General features: G+C 40.9%; 1 protein-coding gene across 24 annotated transcripts in view; it reads right to left on the bottom strand.

Moving 5' to 3' along the window:
- Positions 1–24525, bottom strand: part of ANK2 (ankyrin 2) — a 185859-nt gene that overhangs the window by 35781 nt on the left and 125553 nt on the right. For 18 of the 24 annotated variants that reach the window (XM_066318380.1, XM_066318362.1, XM_066318363.1 and 15 more), the window contains 5 exons: positions 23137–23209; positions 16399–16543; positions 12036–12138; positions 11337–11440; positions 754–978 (listed from right to left, as the gene is read on the bottom strand). In XM_066318380.1, coding sequence (XP_066174477.1) covers positions 754–978; positions 11337–11440; positions 12036–12138; positions 16399–16543; positions 23137–23209 — 650 coding nt within the window. Of the gene's footprint in view, positions 1–753; positions 979–6944; positions 6981–11336; positions 11441–12035; positions 12139–16398; positions 16544–21690; positions 21772–23136; positions 23210–24525 lie in introns of all 24 variants that reach the window. The other 6 variants (XM_066318359.1, XM_066318374.1, XM_066318360.1 and 3 more) reach the window with 2 other exon arrangements.

Raw genomic sequence — 24525 nt, 5'->3', positions numbered from 1 at the left:
TTGCAGCCACTTTTTGTACAGTTTCTGAATGAAGTTATTGACGGCATTAGAAGGGGTTCCTTCAATCATCCACTTTTGGATGTCACAGTTGACAGGGAGACTAGCTGGTAAAAGAAATTTTCAAAATTGCAGATAACTGCTGCTTTCAGCTAAAAATTGCTAAAATGAGCTCAGCAGCAGACACAAATCTGATCTTTCTATGGGCTTTGCAGCATAGGAAGAGAGAAATGGCCAAAAAAAAAAAAATCCAGAGTTGTCCTATTGTTTAATTTTGCAATTTCAGCCCCAGAAAAATCAACAGCACTGTGCTTCCCTGGTAGTCCAAATTACTGATATCACAACACAAGGCTCTAAAACAAGCTCCTGCACCTTGTGTTGAGTAGGTAGAAGGCTTCACGTTTGGGGGTTAGATCAGCACAGTACTATTAATTTTTGAAATACAGCGTGAACTGCCTCTTCTGGCTGCAAGAGTGTTTTCCCACTGTAGTATCACAACACTGAGCAACAATTATATCCAAGGAAGCACATTAGCCATAGCGCTGATGTTTGAGATGCCCACTTTGAACGAAAAGGCGTAAAAGCTTTGCGAACCCTTCCCTGGCAGCTGCCCTGCGCTTCACACGACTGCTCTGTTGGTTACCACACGCTCCAGAGACCCTGCTCAGCTGGAGTTTGCCAAAGGACCCGCTGCAGCGCGACGCGAACGCAAACACAGGCTGAAGGTTTCCCTTCGGGCCACGCGGCCTCCCTTACCCAAGGAACTGAGCCCCAGAGGGTCCCACTTCGATGAGGCGGCTGGCCAGCCCTTCTCCCTCCACCATGGGCGGCATGGTGGCCAGCCTGTGGCGCTTCACCAGGCGGCACGTCACGCGTGTCGGCGCCGTGCACTTGCGCGGCGGGATGATGATGCGCAGCCCGTTGTGCCGGCAGCCCCGCATGGCACCGCCGCGGGCGTCCACCATGAAACTCACCAGGAAGCTGCAAAACCAGGGCAGACAGTGAGACCCAGAGCACGTGGCCGACTCCCTCGGTCACGCTCCACATACGTACCGACGACGTATGGAAACGGAGCTCTCGCTCAAGAGGTACAATGAGAAAAAGCCTTTCTCCCGTGTGGAGCTCTAAATCATGCTGAGTTCGTTATTAATTAGACTGGCAACTACTACCCAATAGTTCTTCACAGAAAGTCTTATGTCACAGGGCTGCTGTTGACAAAACACCAGCAGACACTAGTAAAGGTGAACACGTGTATGTATTGCAAAGTGCAAATATCACTACTCTGTACTGCAAGCAGCTGTATTTAAAGTTGTCACTCTTTAAAATTTCAAGGGCAAATAGTTCGTATTGAAAAAAATTACTTATTACTCAAAATTATAAAGCCAATTCTGATTGGATGGGTCAGGTTTTTAGGGTGGAGGGGTTTTTTGAGACTCTTAATATAATTTTCCAGTTATCTGATAAACTATAATTTCTTTAAAAAATGGGTTTGTATACTAAAAACAAATCAAATTTCATTATTGAATGCATGAATGCATTATTGATGAATACTCCATCGGTGGGGTTATCACCTATTTATATAAAAAAGCCCAGCGTGTTGTTATAGTTTGAAGGCAAGTTTGGGGCGTGGGTCAGATGAGAAGAGCTAGAGTCACTATATAAAAGGTTTATTTACGGATTTAGGGTTTTCTGTGTTACCTTGCACAGCAACACAATGTCTTATTGGAAAACTTAGAGATGCAGAAAGCCATCTACTGGGAGTCTACTTCTAGCTCAGGGTAAATTATTGATTCTTGTTTTTCTTGAAAAGGGAGAAAAACATTTCAGTTTGTTTGTAATTTCTCTTGTGCTGAATGTTTTGTAGTTCCGCATATACCAACATGTAGATTTTCACAGACTGGGGACATTCTTGGGAAAGGTGTAGAACTACTTCCAATTTAATTTTTTTTACTGTTTGATTACAGGATCATGCCTGATGTGGGATGGTAATGTCAGGTTGCTGGAAGTGAAAATAAGAGTAGATGAGACAGAACGGTGTCAGGCCTACTTCTAGCCACTAATATAGAACCAGCACAATGGGGAGTCGCAGAAATGCTACTGAAGGACCTGCAATAGAGAAAAGCCCTTATAACAGGAGTAACAAATACAGGGATTTTTTCCACTGCCCCCTTGACCGTTATGTGCAACAAACATTGCATCCATTCATTGTCCACACAGCTACAAGAACTCCACATGCTGTAAAAACACAACACTCGACACACCGTGCAGGTCAGAGATGGACGATGGGAAGGAGCCACAAGCGCCAGTCGGAAGCACACCATGCACCACGGATGCCAGTCTGTCTCACACATGCAGGCTCCTAGTCTACTGCCATTCAGATACCTCTAGGCTTTGCTTAGGGTAAAACTCTGGGTAGTACAACCATTAGCTCATTCCTTAGAGGTTGGTGTTTCTGTGGTTTTAACAAGGGGGGAAAAAAAGAAAATGAAAACATTTTACAGCTTCGATTGTCTGGGGATTTGTTGAGAAAAATGGGAACTTCCTTCACAAAATACATTCTTTGTACATATTAGAGCACAGATGAAAGAAGAGCTTAAGAGATAATAAATGCTCAATTGTTGCACTAATGCTCTTGGCTTGTGCTGCAATTGCCCCTGAAGTGCATGAAGTAGTGTTATCAAAATGGTTTTGTGTGATGTTTCAGAGAACATGTGTGTCCAAGGCTCCAGTACAATGGGTGTGTTTGAGGCAGTCAATGACACTGCTGGAAGAAGAGTTTCTCATTTGAAAGCTACTCCTAAGAACAACACAAACACTCCCCCACAACTCCCAGAAGCTAATGAGGGCTCTGACTGAATTAAAGCAGCATTTACATTTCTCATTGTGCAAGCTGTCATGAACACAATAGTTACGATTCAGTTATTTTCATTATTTGTGTATTACTCAAGATTGTATGCTTTAACACCAGGATCACCATTTTTTTGCTGTCTATCACTAAAATATTAGTGCTGGGTCAGCTGCTGGCCCATGTTCTCCTTAGCTTACCTCCCTAGTTGCCTCAGCAATGCCAAACCTGCTGTTCACTGCTAGAATGCAGACACACCAAAGGTGAGGATGGAAACCACGTAATCTCCCTTCTGGCCCTTCTGGGTACATTTTTTAATATGGTTGCTATTCCTTCTTTCCTTTTGAGTTTACTGAATGTGCCTCACGGGTCAGTAAATCTATCCAAAGTCTATCTCACTGTCTATCTCAAAAGTCTATCAAGCCATCTCTTACTGGAACCAACCACGGCTCCAAAGAGTGGAAAACCAGACAGAGGTAAGCCTCATTGGGAGGCAGACACAAAGCTAACAGCACTAGTGTAAAACCAGTAGGATATTACTATTATTTACCGTAAAAGCACCTGTTTCTATCATAAAGATCATCTAAGGTTGCTATTCAGACAGCACAGAAAGATTAGTGTCAATTATCGCATTAACTGTGGAGGAGCCAGTTCCCAAACCCAGCTACAGAACACTATGGAATTGCTGGAAAAGAGATTTTGGAGAACTAGCATGAATATAGTGCAAAGGAAAGAAACTGAAGGGGGAAATTTCTGAGCTTTAGACCTGTAGCATAATCCTGGAAGGACAGAACACTGACACAGGGTTTGCAAACACAGAGTGTAAAAATATATCCTTTTTCACTATATCACTCCGCTAATTTCCCACCTTTTTACTACATTCATTTTTTCATCCACTTATTTAATCCAATTTCTTTTCATTCTTTTTTTTTTTTAATCAGCACATTTCACATAATTTTAGCTATGCAAGAGAGTGAAGCAAATAATTAATAAGAAAATCTTTTCTGAATCACAGCAGCCTCTTATTCTGCCTATTTGCTACATAATAGGGCATTTGGATGGGGCCACTGCTGTTCCAGGATCAGAAAACCTTTTCCCTTTTGAAAGGAGCATGTCTATCAATATACAAATAATTCATACAAACCTAGTGCATGACATAAAAAATGCTTTCTGAAGTGTGCCTTTAGGAAAGTGAAAAATTTGCATGACTAATATAGAGTAAATGTAAAATTCAAGCTAATTATTCTCTTGCCCACGCACACACACATTATTTTTCCTCTTCCACTCTGTTACCAAGTGTTGTTAAGTGACGAGACCGAGATAGGAAGAGATTGCACTCAACAAAAAAATCCCTAGCAGGGATAAATGGCAGATGAAGCCATCACTCTTCATAAGGGAAGTGATACCTTATCATGCTAAATTCCCATGGCCACAAAGACACTAGAGTGTGTAACACTAGCACGTGAAAAACCCTAACATCTCATATACTGCCTGAAGCTAAGCAGCAAACTCAGACTTTACTCCGTGTTCCAGCTGCATGGAGCACTACTACAGCACTATCAGCCACCTACATACAGAGAATGAAGGGGAGAGGGATCACTAAAGAGAAACACAAACAGCAGAGAAGAGTTCAAGATGGGGGGGAAAAAAAAGAAAGAAAAACCCAGTTAATAAAAGGGATTAAAGGAATTTTAACTTAAATTTCAATTAGGTGATGACTCAAAGTCAAAGCAGATTGCAGGTTAAAGCTGCATCTTTCTCAGTACTAAGACAGCCTCTGAGTAAGTTTCGTTTCCAATTTTAAAGGTTCTGTTAGAAATGAAGCACGACACAAACATGTGACCCTGGCAGTCTTGCAAATTGGATCAATACTGAGATTTTTCTGAGCTTTGGGAAGGTGGCAGTAAAATATAATAGCCAAACTGGTGAAACAAATCAGGTTCGGGGAAATCATTACCTTCTCTCTTTTAAAGTGAATGAAGGAGAAATCAGAATTATTTTTCTAAAGAAAAAATAAAGTGTAAAAGCAATTCTCTTATAGGAATCAGTTACTGACTGCTAGGGAGTCTATACATGCTTCTGTTAAGCACACAGCAGTCAGCTCCAGCATCATCCATTCTTTCTCAATTTAGCAATCTTACTCATAAATTAAAGAGGCCATTTGATTCTCTTCAATTTTAGAGTAAGTAAGAACTACATGCTTACCATATGAAAAATATATCAAATAACACTGGCTGTAGTGGCCTTGTGGTTGCCTACACACACAAAAGGCCCCTAAATCCTTCAGGCTGTTTCCACACGTTCTACAGAAAGCAGAGCAAACAGCTCTTGGGGTTTCTACTTGATCAAAACACAAAAGACAAAATATATGCATTGGATAGAAGGGCCAAAAAGTTGGGGTGTATTTTCACGAAATATTTGTATTTTAGGTCTGAGCTTGAGTCATTATTCCCTTTGCTGTTTTTATTCATATAGAATTAACTTGGGTTTATTCTGTATCTGTCCTCATGTGAAAGATAACAGCAGGATGAACGAAGGCACTGGGAACTGGATGTGTCAGTGCTGGAGGGGGTGAAGAAAGCCACCTGTGTGCTTTGTGATGAGTCCCTGTCGTGTCAAGAGCTCCGCAGAGGCAGAGCTTCAGGCGGCCTCAGCTGCAAGCATGGGGGCACTCATTCTGCAGGGTCGTCGGGAGAGCCATGCAAACCCAGCAGCTGAGGGCTTCCTAGGACAGGCAACAGCTCTTGGAACACATGGAACCAAGCTAGACAAAGTCTCCAGCACCACTTCCATACACTGGGCTCGGGTACGGTTGCTCTTCCCGAGCAGCTGGGCAGGCACACATGCGCTCGGCAGACAGCAGGGAACAAAGCTCCAACCAGAGCACACCCGGTGTAGACACAGTCAAAAACTTCTTGGCACACATTGTCTCAATTTATAAACGAAACTGGGAAACAAGGAGATAGCAGCATTCAGTGTTAGTCGCAGTGTGAAGAAGCAGAAACAAACAATCAGGGTGCTTCGGCCATCGGAAAGTGTTCAGTGGGAGGAGGAAACAGGAGAGAGGATGAAACTCAGAAAAAAAGGCCTTGATCCAGCTCCCACTGAAGTCAACAGCAACGTCATTCAACTACCTCAGAGTGCTTTCCAGCAGGCTGCAACTATGCCATCCAGAAACAAGGCAAAATTCACATTCCAGGAGGACAAAAAACATGATCCTAACATAGGAAACCACTACAATATTAACTTCTGACATTCTCTTCACTGCCTGAGTCAGCTGCTGAGAAATTCAGCGACATGGCCTAAATAGATGGGTTTGTAGTTTGGGGGGTTAATTAGCCACTTCATGATTTTTCAGAGCTTAATGTTTAAGGCAATTTTCACCTTTCTAGGGTTAGGCTGAAGAAGGCGAACATGTACTGTGCCAATTAACAGTCGTTTTGCCAAGGGAAGATAATCTCCCTTGGGAAGGTTCAGCTTCAGGTGTTCTGTGCAGGATTTAATATGCCAGTGGTTCAAGCACACTAAGTGACCATCACACAAAAAATAGGTGTGGCATGAAAAATAAGATATACTAGGTCTGGGCTGTTATTCTACTAGTTCAAATACGGTGGCACAATTTGGAAAATGGGGCGTAGAGAGTGGCTCTGCAACACTCTTTACACAGACAAGTGAGATAAAAGGCCCACTTACTAATACAATAATTACAGTGGTTTGTTGAATTCTCTGAGGGGGACTACTTCTTTAAATATTAATATTAAACCATGCCACCAACAAAGAAAAGGTATGGTTAAACACATCAATGGTTAAAACAAGCCAGGATGGTACAAGGAGCTTTGCTAAGACTTCCTGCAGTGGCCCTGTTAAGTGTCCAGAATTGTTTTGTTAGAGATGCCAAAGCAGATGGGAGAAAGTGGACACTTACTGTATAAGAGAAGTAGTGCCATGCATAACTATTACTGCTGGTTAGATTTATTTTTTTCTCTTGGCTAATGGGCATGATCAAAACACTAAAGCATCCTGAAGTGAGGTAAGAGGAGAGGATAAATAGGGTGGGTGAGAAGTGCAACGTATTAAAGAAAGAAATTATGCAGAAGTTCACCTGCTGTTGTCAAGATCAAGACATGGAGAAGAGCATCTGCAATAGAATAGATGGTTTAACATCAAAAAGGAACAGAAAGGGGGAAAAAAAGAATGAGTTAAATGAAATACCGGAAAAATGAAACAGATTTCTAAAGCAAACACATGAACATATACATATATGTGCATATTCCTCACATGTGGGAAGGTAGATGTGAGTATGGAAAACAAGCCTACGTAAACACCCTCAGTTCCAAGTGGCCACTACCAGTACAGCAGTGAAACTGGAGGAGTCTGGGTTCTCTACAGACATTCTCACACTGGAAGCCAGACACCTGAAATGCACACTGTTTGATTCTGAGTAAAACTTTCAGAAGCAGAAAAGGGGAAGTGCTGCTTGGTTTAAGTCTCCACATCTAAAATGTGGACTGTGGGATACCAAAGTAAGGAACCTATGGCAACTGCAGCCAGCGTTCCTGAGAGCACAATAAATCATGTTTGTCTTTTCTTAAAATCCTCTACCGACACATTGTCCTCCACTTCCTTCCATTTCAACATGTTTCTTGTCCTCCTTTTGTTCTACAAAATGACAAATTTCAAACTCTTATTTTGACCTGTTTAGGCTTTCAGTAATCACTTAGTGCCACATGGACAATTAGCTTTCCAATGTCCCTTTTTATTATATGGATCTCCATTGCCATTTTCTTCCATTAACATGCTTTGCTATTAATGAAATACACTCATAGTTTTTCCTCAACGTCACCTTCTAACAAAGGCCATAAGGCTGAAGCATAATTTGAAATCATTTAAACTTTCAGATTTAAGAAATGACTATCAGCTGGTGGCTGCCAGGTCCTGTTTCCATAACGATTTCCAGGAAATCAATCTCACATCGGGAAAAAAAATATTATGGATTCAAAATACAACACTTGAAATATATTTTGTTTACCTTGTTAGCAAGGATCCAGCCTCCTTTTTTGCAGACATGCAACTAAGAATGATAATTCACATTATTTTTCACAGTACAAGCTGTCCAATCCCTCATCTTTTCATTGGTGGAAACAATTACTTCCAGCAAGATAAGCTCACTAATAATATCCCAACTGTGTAATTTATTTCAAGATACAAGTAGTGACACTCTGACCATTCATTAGTCAAACAGGGTCTTCTTCAGCAAATTATATAAAAGAAATCAGTATCTTTCATCAGCCAGGAGTTTTACTGTGAGTCAGAGTTGGAAAACCTGCAGAGCTGCTGCATATTTGCTCTAGGACTCAACACCAAGTTAATATCAAACACAGACCCAAAGCTCCTTCCTCACAGTGCCACGATCCTGACAACGTGTCACATTTGCTCTCTTGTCCACTGTGCTGCCATACAGCTGTCAGGAAAATTCTTAGAAATAGAATCTATGCAACTAATTTCACTGTATCGTCAGAACAGAGGTAAGAGAACAACATCATTTTGCACATCATTAATACTTAAAAAAATCTTAAAGTCACCCTTATCTTCACTATTCATGCATATTCTTGTGGGAAATAAAAATATGGTACTGTCAAGCAATGTCTAAATGCTGTAAATCTTTCAGTTTGGTGATTTTTTTTGCCTTCCAACTTAATAATAATCCACATGTTCTTCCACAATAGGATACTGTGTGGTATGAGACTAAAACCATGAAACATTTGCATTTATGTAGGCAGTAGTTATGTCTTTCACATTCCAGCAGGAAATTATAAATTATATCCCCTGATATCAGCAGCGAAGTCATGAAACCCTGTCCTATTGGATATTCAGCACCCAAACTTTTTGGCATACTCAGAGATCCTTAACTCTGCTCAATATGTGAGATCAAGTAGTTTTATGAGAAGAAGAAAATCTGATTTGCTTGAAAGAGCGTTTAAGTGCAGGAATTTATACTTTTTTCTTCAGCCAAATTAGGAAACTATCTGGAAACTGTCAGCTGTGTAAAATGACCAGGAGACATTTATGTAGAGATTTTGAGCTCCACAAGAACATTACCTCTTAGGAGAGAAAAATTGTTGAGGTTTTAAAATGGTTGCCAAAGACTCTGACCAAAGAATTTACTTCTTCTTCCTTCCTGATGAAATTATCAACGTATTGAAGGAATATTTAAAATTTAAATGGATGGTTAAAACATTTTCCCTTCTGAAATTTCAGACATGGAAGAAGATTTGGTTAGTTATGCAAAAGCTGAAATACGCGCCTGTGAAGTTCCACATTGAGAGAACAGTTCTCTATCAATTTATCTTTTTGCTTGGGGGTGTTACACTGTGATCCAGAGGAACACTTCCCTACAACGGGAAGTTAGTAAGAACCCTGCAGCAATTTGGGGTTCACCACTGGAGTGACGGAGGGAGAGAAGTGGCATTTCTCTCCTCAGATTGTACAGAATGCAAACTTACTACATCTCTGACAAATAAACTACTGTCTGATACTTTGCTGATGTGTTATTTCTCAAAAACAGCCTCTGAATTGAATACATTTTCAGTGTCTTGGGCAAAACCAAGGCCACACCCTTGCAGAGGACCACTGACAATGTTTATCGTGGACTTCTTTGAAAATTCTGAGAGTTTCCTTTCGTGATAGGTAACTACAAGTTCGCTGCATGCCCTAAATGTCAGCAGTGCTGCTGCTTCATAAGAACTCACTAACAGTGTGTGTCTGCTTGTGGAGTGTGGCTGACAACGGGGCTGTGCATCACAAATACATATTTGTTGTTCCAGCAGAGTGAGCGCAATAATCATGAACTTCTACAGCTGTTTCACTCTTAAAATAAGGTCTGACAAGCAAAGCTCTAGTAGTCAATGTGCTTTTCTAAGAAAACAGATGCACCCCACCCTATTTATGATAACTTAATGACTCAGACCAATCTAAACAAGATAAAAATGAAGTGTTGTACGGTCTTTTTCAAAGGCTGAGGATTTGTTATTATGGGGTTTTTTGTTACAATATTTAGTGTCAGGTTAGTGTGTACATATAGAAAGAAGAATATAATTTGTGTTGTGTTAAAATTCCCTATCTCATATAAGGCTGCAGAGAGTGTTGCTCCTATTGAAATCAGATATTTTATCCTACCACTAGCATCCCAGTCATCCCAAAAGATGGGAAAATCACTCATATTTTTAAAAGAAAGCAACAAAATAATTGCACACCCAAGAACTAAATGCCACTCTTCTAGAAAGTATTTAGTTCACCCTCAGCAATCACAGGAAAGACCTACCTGTTGGAAAGAGCAAATTAATACATCCTTTGGAAAAAATCTGTAAACTTTCTAGGGTTAGAATAAAGCACCAAAGCAATTTTAAAGCTTTCATATCAGTATATATATGAGCAGACACATACTTTACATATTAAGTATTTTCATTTCATTTGTTAGTTTTGGAGCTCATGAGAAGCAAATCCAAACAATGCTGGTCACAATCAATTATCCTAGGATCAGCTAACAAACAATATTCTCATCTATGTGATGTTAGTCAATCTGGCAGTATTGTTCCTCCTCTAGATCCAGACTGCCTGTTATTCCAAACGGGACTCCAGTGCTATTTTTTAAAAATACGGACTGTAAGATAGTAGCAAACTCATTTGAGATTCACAAAAATAATCTTTGCCCCTGTGCTGTCCAGTCATGCTATGTACACAGCCCACAGAGACTAAATGCTTTTTAATTACTCCAGTTTCTTCAGAATTCACCTGCACATTCCCCATCCAATCTGATGGCAGGACACAAATGTAGAATTCAGTGTGAAGACTGAAATGACTTAAAACGCAGTAAGTAGGAGCATTTAAAACAAATGCAGTCACAGATTTTAAGGCCAGGAAGGATAAGGTTTGTAAATATGTTCTGGGCTGGGCCTGCAGTTTGACCTGCCTTATGCTTTGACAGTGAGTTTGCCTAAATGCAAATGCTTACAAAGAATAAGTTGTACGTGAAGAGAGTGGTCAAATGTGCAAAACACGTGATGTTTAGGTTGCTTGTCTGTTCATGTAATTTAGAAGGCAAACACTGGAGCTGGTGCTCACCTCAACTACCCCACCAGCATGGTAAGTGCTGACCATCTGGAGATTAAGCACTTGGTGTCAATTATTATTAACCCTGAAAGGCATTGTACTTATTTCTCCATAAAATGCACACTAATGCCTGTGTGTATGTGCCATTTATCACACTGATTCCCCTTGAACTTGAGTGAGGACTCAGTGATTTGCAGTGATTTCAGTGAACAGTTTTGGTACTCGGGCTTGCTTGGTTGTCAGAGCTTAAAAGATCATAACTTATTAGCAGCTCCAGGAGGCCATGAATTAAAATACAGCTCCTAGTTAAGCATTAGTTGAAGCTCGTGTCACTGCAGGTACTCTGTTTCTCACTTTGTAATGTAATGCTAATTGATACACTCACCCTGAATGAATAGGGCTGGAAGAAAGAGCCACATTGTCCAAGATTTCAGGGCCCAAGCTTAAACGATATGAATTCCTTTCAGCTTCTTTGGCCAGAGTTGTTACCTTGGGAAGCAAAATAACCCCATTTTACTACAATGAAATCAATTAATGAACAAAAACGAGATGTATTTTGCATAGTAATGCCTAAAGCATCTAAACGTTTTCTTTTATAACGATGCAGTACTAATAGCATTAAGATACTAGAAACCCTTATTGTAGCATTTTGTATTTCCCTAAAGTAATCCTATGTTAGTGGTCTCAGTGAAATGAATGCTATGATTTAACTGAGAAGGCATTTCCTAAATCTTTTTTTCAACTACAAGCAATGTTTCGAGACAGTATCTTTTAGGACAATGGCCACGAGTTCATTACATCCCCCGAATGTGTAACATGATGTCTGCCAGCAACATTCAAACATCAGTTAAAATGGAGAACATTAGGAACACAGCCCCTGTGCTATATTCACGCAGCTTATCCCTTTATTTTGGGACAGAGTTCAATACTGCACAGCACAGTATGCCATTAAATACACTTAGATCTGTACTCAGACAAACCAAGCAGCGTGCCCCACACAGTCTCACCAGAACAATTCGCAGTGCAACCCTTCCCTGTCTCCTGATGTCTGCAGGCAGGGAGGGGTGTCGGGAGGTGTGCTCACCTGCTGGCTGGGGATGAGCACGGTGTCGTCGATCATGGCACTGTCCCGCAGGTAGGAGGCGTGGCTCAGCGTGTGGGACCTGTCGGAACTGAAGGACCGCAGGCTGCGAGGTTGGTAGGATGCCAGAGCAATGCATCAGCAGCACACAGGATGTTGCAAAGGTGTCATGACAGATCGAGCGGGAGAATGAGAAAAGCGTCCTATTAGCAACAACATGCAGCTTCCAGGGGCAGCAGAGCACAGTCAGGGGAAACACAGCTTCACACACCTGTGTTGTGCCACCTGTCTGACCACGGGCCACAAAGCCTTCGCACACACCTATTTGCTCCCAAATGCAGAGTCTAGAGGTTAATATCGGTGGCAGCTTATTTTTTACTCACAAATACTTAAGATTTGGCTTTGTGGCATGATGGTTTCCTTATGACAAAGAGTATTCGTTTCTGTTAAGGCTCTTCGGAGAACTTCTCTGCTGCATGACACAAGCAAACCACTATGGAAAACCAGGATGCTACCACCTGAAGAAAAGCTGGAATGACTCTGAAGCCTTTAGGACCTACTCTCTCCTCCTAAACTGTAGATCAGTAGGTCTGACATTGTCCCCTGGAAGGTACAGACAGCAAGGCGAAGTGTGGCCAGCCGCAAGCTCCTGTGCAAAACAGAATCTTCCCCTGAATCCCAACAGCATCTGCAGGGAGACAGCCCCAGTGTGAGCACTGATCTCGCTGTAAGTACACACAGCTCTACAGAGCACTGGTTGCTGTAGCAATGAGAGGTGCAAGGCAGTAAATAAGCTGCTTCCAAGCACTGGCTCAGAATGTAGCTGCAGTATCCACCAGCAATAAGCAAAAAAAAAAAAAACCAAAAAACAACCCACTAGACAAATAAGACACCACAGAAGGACATATTGAGGTAAATGGGGTTTCTGCTACCAAATAGCACAAGTTTTGTCCTTTAGATATTCACTAGCTGCAATATGACAACAGTGATTTTTAAACCAGATCATCAACCTTCAGAAATTGTGCGTGTACTCTGTGATGTTGATGTAGACCTTGAGGACTATCGCACCTCTAACTGAAGGAAGCAGTTTTGTGTTCCTGGCTTACACATCCATGAGTAGTGCTCATGATGACTAACATGCTGGATCAGAACAATAGGCCATTCATCCAGATGCACAGAGTTTTAAGGGATAATTCATTTTCAGCAGTTAGCAATAAAAGTCATGGGTTCATTACAGACATGAGTTTCAAATGCATTAAGTGCATATCAAATACCATCTGATTCAGACCACAGCCTTTTTAAACAATAGTTACATTCACTCACTATTTTTTGATCCATTTATAGAAGCAAATGGTTATCTTATTTTTATTAGAAATAGATGACATTGAAGAATAATCAGTGCTGTTGACCATTAGCTTATACCAGTGGCCTGTTCAGCGTCCCAGGTGGATTGTACAAAACTGGAAGCAAAGAGGGGTTACACAACCGTCAACATTCTGAAAGCCTTCAGAAAAAAGCAAACCAAAAATGAACTCTTTTTTTTTTTCTTTGGATGAAGAATGAGCCTCAGTAGCAGACCCCATTTGCCATCATTATCCTGTGTTCATTTCCATGTTTGACACTTCCAGAACCGTTCTGCTGAGCCATGCAACGCTCGTGAGAGAGTCACCATCCAAGTTGTAGGTTCTGCTATTCAGCTAACACCGTGTCCTGGATAGATACTGAAGGAAGGGAAGTCTGAACTGCATTTGGCTGGTTACTGCTACTACCACCACTATAAGTAGCCCGGTGCTATTCACTGTGCAGTACCTGTACATGAGCTCAAATAAATACATCAGGGAGCTGGGCTTTCTCTGCAGACAGGGTAGGCACACTCATGACTGAGGTCTGCAGGTAGTTACAGGTTTAAATTCCCTGCTACACTCAATTTCAAAAGTAGTGCTCAGATGGCACTGCCCCATTTGTGTGTTGGACCAGCTCAATGAAAAGCAAACCAGGAGTTAATAGGTCTGTGCTGCTCAGATTTAGGAACAGAAGTACTGATTGAAATTCCAGCCTCCTTACGGACTGAACACGGGATTTACTGTATGTTATTGCCATAAGTGTTCAGGAATTCTACTAAATGTAAAAAAGCCTACCTAAATCAGACACAACACCAACACCTAAATGCAGATCCTTCTCAAACAGGGTTGATCAATCTAAAGTCTGAAGGGTTGTGGGACCAATAGCATTCGTCCTCAGAGGCAGAACTGTGGAACCCAGGAATGCTGCAAAGCTCCTGAACCTAAGAGTGCATCTTGTCTGTGTGCACAGGCACACATCACCCACCTCTAAGCCTGGTGGCATCCAGAAAGTGGGATCAGCATCCCCCTGCCACGTTTCTAATCTGCTTGACTGAGGAGCTTGCAGTGCACACCCACTTCCCAACCTAGACAGAGACTTATCCTCGACCAGACTAGAGCTCGTTATCTCTTGTTGGCATGTAAGTGTATATTTACATATGTTCTTTCAGAAGCTAAGAAAAAAAAAAAAAACCCTGAGGTCACTGAAAACTGGATACATCAACCTTGAAAATGTTTCTCAACAACAGTATCGTTCCTTTGGCCCTCCAACTCAACTTTCTGCATACAGCAGGCCTCCAAAGTGGATGAACAGAGACAGGTGCCATAGGAGGAGATAGAGACAACAGGTGCTCATGCTATGTAATACCTACCTGGGCATGATGCTAATGAAAGCATATGGAAAAGAAAAATGAAGAGGAGAGAGAAATAAAATAAATAGGGAAGATGGTTACAAATGAAAAATACATGTTTTTAAATCAAATTGTTTAATGCATAAGATCACATGAGTCTAGACTACTAACACTATCTTGCTTTACTGAATTCCCTGAAAAACCAAAGTCATTATAATGCAATGAAAGTCACGTTAAAAGGAAATGCAAAACAACCGAAGCAATCTCTCTGAAAACTCTTAAAATCAGTAACCTAAAAGTGACAGAAAAGGAGACCATGAGGCTAGAAAGATGTCCTTCTTTCATTATTTCTTCCTTTAGAATTTTGCTGCATTTCAGTATAATTTTGCTTGATACAGGATTTGAAATAAGTTTCATACAATACAAAATAAACCATATCAGTGACATGTCAGTGAGAATCTACTGAAATCCACTGACAAGATTTAAAAGCTAAAACATTCTAAATAGGAGCTTAACTTACACTGGCTTAATGCTTGCCTGCACAATCATTTCTATACAACATCTTAAAACCTAAAAAACTCACAAACTTTGTTACCATTGAAAGAATAAAAGGTTTTTATTTTAGGCATTCTGATGTAGTTCACAGACCTCCTCTGAGAGTTAAAAAGTCACACAGTCACTTTCTTTTCAGTGGAATCACTGTCTAAACACCAACAGACTCCAGGCTTGCAGGACCTGAATGATGGGACTTACACATGCTGTGAGGCAAACCAAACTGTTTCCTGACATCTTTTGTTCCAGAAGCAATTCCCAGCCTACTCAAGTAAACAGAACGGATCTTAACGATTCCACAGAGCTTCAGAAATGCTGCCAGAATAATGACCAAGAGTGGAAAATGAGGTAGCTTCAAAATTCCGTTGCCAACATTTCAACTTCTTTTCTTTTATTCCCTTTAGTATACCCCAGTTCTGAAGGCAGTCAGTCTGGAGAAAGTGCTGATTACACCCAGGAATGCCTAGGTGCTTATTCTGAGCTACAACTGTGGTGGTTAATCTGCCAGTTTGAACCTACACTTATTCTCATTAATAAAGGCTTTCCTTTTGGGAAGGGAGCTCCAAATTTTTTGTAGACTATAATGACACTCACCAAAGAAAAAAAAAAATTAATTAAAAAATATATATATAAATCAAAGCTGCAGGCATTATTATTCCACAAAGACATAAGACATCTAGGCTAAAGTTCAACTTGTTAGAAATAAGCAAATCAGTACATTGTCTGGAGTGAACACAATAATGTTTCTATAGCTGTCAGCAGAAGGACAACTATTCTCTTTCCTGCTAATTCAACATGAGGAGCCAGAAAGAGTGGATGTGCTTGCAGACAATACACTCACTGCCAGCCCACTGCAGAATAACCAAGGCCATTGCTCCTCTCCTGATATCTTGAGACAGCAAACCACTCCAAAAAGTCAGCTCACCTGATGCTCAAAGCCTCTGTCCACCCATGCCCTTACTTGTGGCAGCAGGAGAGGAGGATGACCACACCTTCCTCCTGCAAAGTGGTGACTGCCACGCTGACACACCAAGTGGAGAGACCTTGCAAAGGGATTTCACACGTTTACAGCACAACGAGTGCAGAAGTGTCATGAGAAAAGTTGTGTATCGGGGAAAATACCTGTCTGAGCGTCCTCCTTCCAAGCTGTACCTCAGGTAGTTCATTCCATCTAGGAACTGGCTGCTTGGCAAGGAGTCATCTCCCAGTTCTCGGAGGTCTTCTGGCCTGAGGTACTCCCCTCCATCTCCTGTCATTGTGTCATCACCTGCAAATCAACCACACGAGGGATAAGCATACACAGGAGCTTGATTCCACCAGCACCTCAGGATCTAACAGCTGGATGGAGCAATGAACAGGAAGGCATTTTTCCACTCAGGAAACACTGCAAACCACAAGCAATTAATGTATTTAATCAAACTGGTACATCAAGCAAGATATTTTGAAAAATAAAATTAAAATCAAGGTGATTAATCAATTAGATTTCATGCTTTTTTTTTTTTTGCTGTTGCACGCATTGGCAAGAAGCTCATTCCTTTGCTGTGCTCTAAAGTGTGATCTTTCTGTTCTTTAATCCATTTCAGCTTTCTGTACACAGCTATGCTGTGTCTGTCTGTCCCAGACTGACAGTTTATGGTTAAATATCACCACTTTTTTGACTGGAATCTACATGCTTTCAGATGAAAACCTGTTTTCTGTGGCCTTATGCCTTATAGTTACAAAGGCTAATTTAAACTCTCTACTATCCAAACTGTCACAAATATCCCAATATCTTTCAGTGATCAACAACAATATTCATAGTTCTAAAATGTGGCAACATCCAGAAACTGGAAATAAACTCACTTGCATGGATGGGAATTTGTAAGTAATCCCAGCTTAAAGGATCATTTGTTATCTGACAGAGTAACCTTTATTCATATATTCTGAATAATGAAATTTAATCCTTTTTTTTTTTTAAGGTCCAGAATTCTTTTCCCCAGGAAATTCTGTCTATGTGAAGTCACAGTTTGCTTTTCCCCAGCAGACTAACAAAACAGATTCCATTGCCAAGCAACGTGTAGATGTTTCTTTTCATTCCCACTTGCAAGACACTTCCTCTCCACAGTTTGTGCCTGGATATTTCAGTCACTTTCCCTAAATCACTGCAGTGTGAGTCTGCCAGGGGCTTGGTGTCACCCACAGAGCCACACAGCGTGACACCAGGCCACCAAGAGCTTCAAGCCTTCTCATTTTCTAGGCTGTGTGGGCAGACCAAAGCTCATCTCGATACTCGTTTTCACAAAGCAAATCAAGCTGGTTTTTCTAGCTTGACATTGCAGCTAAGAAATAAATAATTTACTATTTGTCATCTAAAACTAAGTAAACTTGGGGCAGTCTGTTAAGATTTTTATGCTTACACGAATATTATGTGTAAAAATGGGTCTTGAATCTTTCATAAAAAAGCTGTATAAAAACAAAAACTCTTGAAAATTCCATCTGCCCACATTAAGAGGGAGAAACTGGGCACAATTTCACAGAAAACAATAAAATGCATTTAATCATTTCATATTTCCTGTCTTCTGACAGATGATGCCTCCTATTTCCTGGGAATTTCACATTAAAAAGCTAAGTGAAAACTTGGAAGATATTAAGGCAATGCTGTTAATCAAACAGTAAAAGGAATTTAAAGTTATATTTCAAATAAACTAGATAATTATAATCATGCCAGACATTCCATTTATAACAGAAACAAAGGCAATATCTTTACCACTTTCATCACACCCACAACCTTTAAAAAAAACCCCAAATCCCAAGTCTACTCTGATTTCAGCTTTGGCCTCACATCTGAGAGTTGTCAATAGCGGGGCTATTATATAATATATATATATATATAATAATTGGCAGCGTTTGGTGTGATGGGATCTGCAGACAGTGACCAGCCCACGCACAGAGTCCTCACAACAGCAGGTGAGCACTGAGGGAACCCCCTCAGCCCCTGTGCCCTCCCTGAGATGACTGCCCCAAACACACAGTGCCTCCTAGGATATATGGAGAGAAGAAATCGGTGTTTAACTCCAAATGACTGCCTGTGCAGCTGACCAAAGCCTCTCTGACAGGAGATCTCACCAGATGGTCGCTTTGTGGCCATACAGGAACTGGCCTTTTTCATCATGCCAGAAACAATCCGTCTGCCATCTCATTCAAATTAGTGCCAGGAACATTTCCTCCACTTACTAACCACTTTGTGACAAACATAACCCCTGACATTGATGCTCCATGGTTTGCAGTGGCCACCTATGAATTCACGGAATTGCAAAATACAACTGCTGTACGAGAATTGCTCTGGAACTGTTTCTCACATAACACAGAAAATACAGAGACACATTAAAAATAAAATAATAAAGGGGGCTGTGTCAGACTGCCAGAAATTGCTTTTAATAAATTTTTTTAAAGCCAGATACAGTTATATGAGTTTGCCAAAATTATTGTTTTCTCTGCAGCATGCAGATATGTCTAAAGCTCACCACAGAAGCACTGCAGATGGAGAAAGGACAACCACGGCAATAACAATTTTTATGGAATATATATTCCATATCTGCAGAGTTTCTCTGATGCTTTGTTTGGACACTTTCACTTCCCTAAGTCAATCCTCTATTTAGTAGCCCACACTAGAAGCTTCCATGGGTTACAGCCTGGCAAATGCTTTAACCTTGTTTATTTCTAGCCAGCCAGGAAAGTGGGGTTTCATGTGTGGTTTCAGATATTGACACATGACTTGAAATGAATCATCAGGTCAGCTATTGAGACGTCAGGGCACCACTCACAGAATGGCAGAAGGTGAAGCAAATCTCAAAAAAAATAAGTGCACTTCTACTGTCAAGGACCTCTGGGGAGGGAGAGACACCTTGATTTTGTTTTCTTGCATATTAACTCATTGCAAAAAGAATTCCAGTACTTGACAGGCGGTTACTGTGGTATTTAGGAAGGTGCTTCGCTGGATCTAGGTAAGAAACAATAAAATAACAAACTACCCCTACATCCCTAAGCCACCAAAGCTTTACTTCTGTAAATCAGCATCTTGTGGCTACATTTTATACTGCGGGATGCAAAGTGCTTTATTTAGAGCATGAATCAAATTAGAGGTGCTGTTCTAGATTTGCTGTTTTAATGAGCAGCAAAAGCAACCTACAGCTATTAAGAACAATTCCTGGCTGCAACTTTAACTTCCAGGTTTAATAAAGGAAATTAAGTTTTCCCATTAATTCAGATGGTTCTTCAGAGGAATTATGTGCATGTACAACAGCAGTGGATTCTGCCCAGACTTAGCCACTCATTTCTCACACATATGCAGCAGCATTTGCTACTCCAAGGCCATGTGTGGGGGCACTCAGGAAATTCATTGTTGTATTTAAGCACTGTGGGCGTTTTTCTTTCTAATCAGAAAGCTGATGCAGCCAGATGTAGGATCAGCTGGGAACTGCTCCCTGGAATCCAAGGTCACTGCAATGCAGCAGTTCACAGATACGACTCCTTGTCCATGAATTCTTTGCATGTGACAACCTTTGTCTATCCTTTGTCTATCCCTTCTCTGTAATTGCAGTGTCAGCACTAATTACAGTTTGGGGTGAGTCAACTTTCCTGGTTGCCATCACAGTCCATGCTGCTCCTGACAGTAGTGTTTCACCCTCTACTCCAGCCTTTCTATTCCCTTCTGCCTGAAAAAAAGTTATCTTCTGGCTGGAAAATAATTCATCAGGGCAAACAAAGAGATTCATTTTCAGACAGATCAGTTCTCTGGGCTGGGTTACCACATGGTGAAACATTTGTGCTGCCAGAATGGAAGATGCGGGGTAGCATGGTTAGAACTTGACAGCTTCTGCAGCAGCCAGAACTTGGTCTCAAGCAGACAGCAAAACTACAGCTTTTGAAAATAAACTGGCGATGAGGAGGCTCAAAAAGAAACAAACGAGAGCTCTTGGACATCCTGTTTTACTGGTTGTAATCTCTCTCTACAGCACTATACTTACTGCACTATCTCCCATGGGAGTCTCAAAGATAAACCACTGTTGGTTTGTGTAGCTCTTCAGCCACAAAAATGAGGCACGGAATGAATGCAGAGGAGCATATTAACATATGGGAAAATAAGAAAGAAACCAGGTTTCTGCCTTTTCTAGATTTTCCTGTGTGTCTACACAGACTCAGCCCTAACAAAAGTATTTGCCTGTGCTTAACTTCACCAACTCTGTAGCCATCGCTAAAATACGTTTCACAAGATGACTTTGCAGTAATTTCCCTTTACTCAAAGGATCTCTCAGCAGCAAAATGCTTCTTTTGTGGTGACAGTTTTAAGGCAACTGATCCTTGCAGCAATACAGCAAAGGCAGGTACAATGATTAAAATGTACAGGGTTTTTAGTGCAACATTATCCACACTGAACGTTTCTGCTGGCAGGGGCAAATGTTGCACTAATCACGTCACTTAACTCTGCCTATGGGTGCAATCCCCATGAAGAAGGATTAAATGCCTTTTAAAATTAAAAATACTATGTGAGTCTGTTCAAAAGGAAGATTTGGTTTTGCAGGTAACATAAAAAGTAAAGAATTCTGAATAATAGTTAAGTGAATAAACACAACAATGAAGAACATTGAAGAAGAATTATTGGGGCTCTCGGTCCATAAATGATATTTTAAAATAGGCTACACAGAGCAGGACCTTCCATAACAAGCTGAGCTGATAGACATTTGCCTTTTATTGTATGCTGCTAAGACTGGATGGTAACTTTGTTTTAGGAGTGTGAATACTAGATTAACAACATGACAGCATACAATTATGCAACGTAGCTCTTTTCCAAGCAAAATGCAAAATACTTATCATCAGTGATGATCATGCTGCACAATGGGACCCAAAATACGTTGCTCAAGTGTCCAACTTGATAATAATACAAATACAGCTGGTAGGTTTGCAGCAGCACGTCAATTTATTTCCGGACATATTGTTTCACTTGAAAGAACATGGCATCACAGAAACTTTACTGCTAGCCTCTTATGAAGCTACACCACCACTGAAAGGTTCATCCTCTCTACTAAAAAAGTTCTGCAGCCTTCCTGTCTCCAGCAGCTATTTTAAGCTACTGTGACAAGCACCATCCAGGTTAGGAGTTCTTGCAGCGAATGTTAATTCAAAGCACAGGAGAGCATTAGTCATGTGGGACAGCCCCTTCAAGTTCTGCCAACACACTCAAGATATAGGTAATAAATCTGAGATTTCCTGGCTTCCCTTCTTCCTCCCACCTTTCAGGAAACACACGCTAAGCCACACTTCAAAAGTAACAGAGAGGAGCACTGTTAGGTACCCAGATTATGCAAACATGTATTGTTTCAACACAAAAATTAAGCCAAACTGAGTTAAACGAAAGAGAAAGTCTGTAGGTCTTACTCCACGAACTCCTGCTAACAGCACCTGGGCCACTAAATGCTTCCCCATCACTGAAGGGTTCCTCATCAGAGTGTTTGAAGGCTGTGCAACACACAAATTGGTTTGAGGAAAAGGAATACCCTGGATTAATCCTCTAGAAGCAGGAAGACATACTAGGCTTTGTGGATTTAAAGATGATTCAATGGTAGATCAAAAGACCAGGAGAAAATTAAACCAGGTGAACATAAGGCAACAAGCAATTCAAAGGTAATTCAACATAATAATTACACAAGGAGTTGAATGTTTCTTTATCAAAGTAGCAAAATAATTTCATTGGTCATGATGTAGCAGAAAATAATTGATTTTGAATTACACTTGTTTGCTTTTGCATTTTAAAGCAAAAAGTTGCATCTGGAGCCTAAGCATCATATTTTCTCCAGAGTGTAACTCATTTATCAGCATAAATCCCATTTCTAAAAGCAATACAAGCACTTGTAATTAATGAATACCATTAACTTTGTGCACCATTTAGAACCACAAGTGCATCTGTGTTCTTTGTCAAAGAAAAATACCAACCCTCTAACCTGAGTTTCCAAATTCCCAGGACTTTCTGGAAACTACTCACTCTACAAATTATTTGATTGAAATAATAACAACCACCATTAAACGGTACACATAGGATATTGCAATAGTAACACTGCCAAGTGTAAAAAGGAGCATAGAAAATACTTCCAAATGTGCTTCTATTCATTAACAGTGCTGTGACTAAAATTTCTAAAAGTCGCTTGTGAACTCATAGAAAATGATGGGTTTAGGCCATTTCTGCAATTCTGAGCTGTATAAAAGACTGATGCTTTATCACTCCCCGCAGAAGGCCAGAGAAATTTCCTTGGGATGTAGCTAAGAGGTGCAACACATCTGTCTGTGCATGCAAAGGCCTCTGAAACCCTAGTCCCAAACTTCTCAGCATGTTGCTACTTGGTGTCACACCATGTGTATCCTTGAGCCGCCTCCCCACGCCAAAAGCTCCCTCAAGGGAATGCTCTCCTCACCTTCCGCCTTATGCATCTTCTCACACAAATGTTACCAATTAGGCAAAATTCCTGGATATTTTTATCTGATACAGGTGGCACAGTTCCAAAAAAATTTAGTGCTCAGATTCCTATTTATGGGAGGGTCAAAGCCAACTCTGGGACAGCTCTACAGTGAAATTTTCATGCCTGGAGTTGGGATGGTCTCATTCGCCAATTTGCTTCAGATAAGCTTTTGCTGGAAAAGATGTAGGGCCCCAGGATTTTGCTTTGTTTCAAATCTGGGCATCTTTATACAAATACCATAAAGATTACATCGTTAAAAAAAAAGAACTTCATTGCAAGTACAGCAAAATGAAGATGTCAGAGTGCTCAAGCAGCCTCTTGAGCCTATATAACAGGTGATATAGAAGAGGAATTCAGCAAAGTCACTCACCTTCTTCATCAGACACATCCAGGACCTCGGTCATTGTCTCGGGCACATTTAGCTTGTGCTTCTCTGTTACAGTCTGCAATGACAGAACCATCAGTCAGAGAAGCAAAGCTATTCACAGCAGGGTATTTTCAACAGGCAGCAGTGGGATGTGCTGAGGCATTTCATAACGTGTTTCCCCTTCCCCTAACTTTCTTCTTCATCTTTATTCCTGAGGCTCCTATTCTGAATGCTGCATCGGGTAACATTTCTTCTGGCAAAAAAGTACAAAAACATAAGATAACGAGCTGGTCAAAGAAATAAGATTTATTTGTAAGTGGAGCATGTAGAACAATTCAGCTCAATGTTTCCAAGGTGATTTTTAAATGAATTAGGTAATGTCTACAAAAGAGCTTCAGAAAGTTGTATGGGGCATATGGAAATTATTAAATTGTAAAGCATTTGGAAATGAAGTTATGAATGATGTGAAATTCCTAAACTAAAAAAAGATGTGAAGGATTTACACAGATCACTTGAAACATTTCTCCCCCTTCTCCAGAAAAAGGTGGCTACAGTGTGTATTAATTATACCCTTTTCATAAATCATGTACATTCCCCCTAAATACATACACATCAGAGGGGAAAAAAAAAAGTTGTTGGAAGATTCTGAAACATCTTGTGCACCTAAAAGCTCAAAATACTGTGAGTCAAGGCAAGTATGGACTGAGGAATAGTGGGAGGATTCTGGTTAAACGTGAGAGCACAGAGCAGGAAAACACTGGACATTTGCTGTTTCTTCCTTGAATATAATTTTATTTTCATAAATGACTTCTGGGAGGAAATAGAAGATGTCCAGGGATGGTGAATTGAGAATGAGGACATCCTTTAAGCATCCAGATGCAGACTGGAGAAGAAGATGAACGACATAACGAGAGAAACTCTAGGAAGTGCGAGATGTGAAAAAGTTGCCTGCAGAGAACTCTCCAGTGCGTTATGGCACAGGGGAAAAAACGCCAAGGGCTTCAAAAGGAGCAGTGATGAGAAGTGCCCTGGTCCCAGCCAAGAAGTACCAATTTCCCTGACTGCTCCAAGCTGGCACAAGGCCCTCAAGGATGTGTGGGAGCACAGGTGTCCCTGGGGCATGGAGAGCAGTGCCAGGAGGCCACATGTCCCCGAGAAACCCCCTCTGAGGCACTGAGGGCTCCCTGCTGCAGTCACAGCCTATCAGGCACATACATGCAAAGGAGTGAAAGCCCTTCATGGGAGGGATCACTAAAATCAGCCAAACCCTGAGTCCCTGATGCAATATTCTTTGCGGAAGATGCCTGCTGGAATCAAGCAGTGAAGTCAATAGCAGCTTTTGTTGCACAAAACTGACTAGTTATTTCCTGATCCTGTTATGTGCTTCTCTGT

The sequence above is a fragment of the Sylvia atricapilla genome, chromosome 4, assembly GCF_009819655.1.
Source record: "Sylvia atricapilla isolate bSylAtr1 chromosome 4, bSylAtr1.pri, whole genome shotgun sequence".
Taxonomy (NCBI): Eukaryota; Metazoa; Chordata; class Aves; order Passeriformes; family Sylviidae; genus Sylvia; species Sylvia atricapilla.
This window is presented reverse-complemented; position numbering and strand designations above follow the sequence as displayed.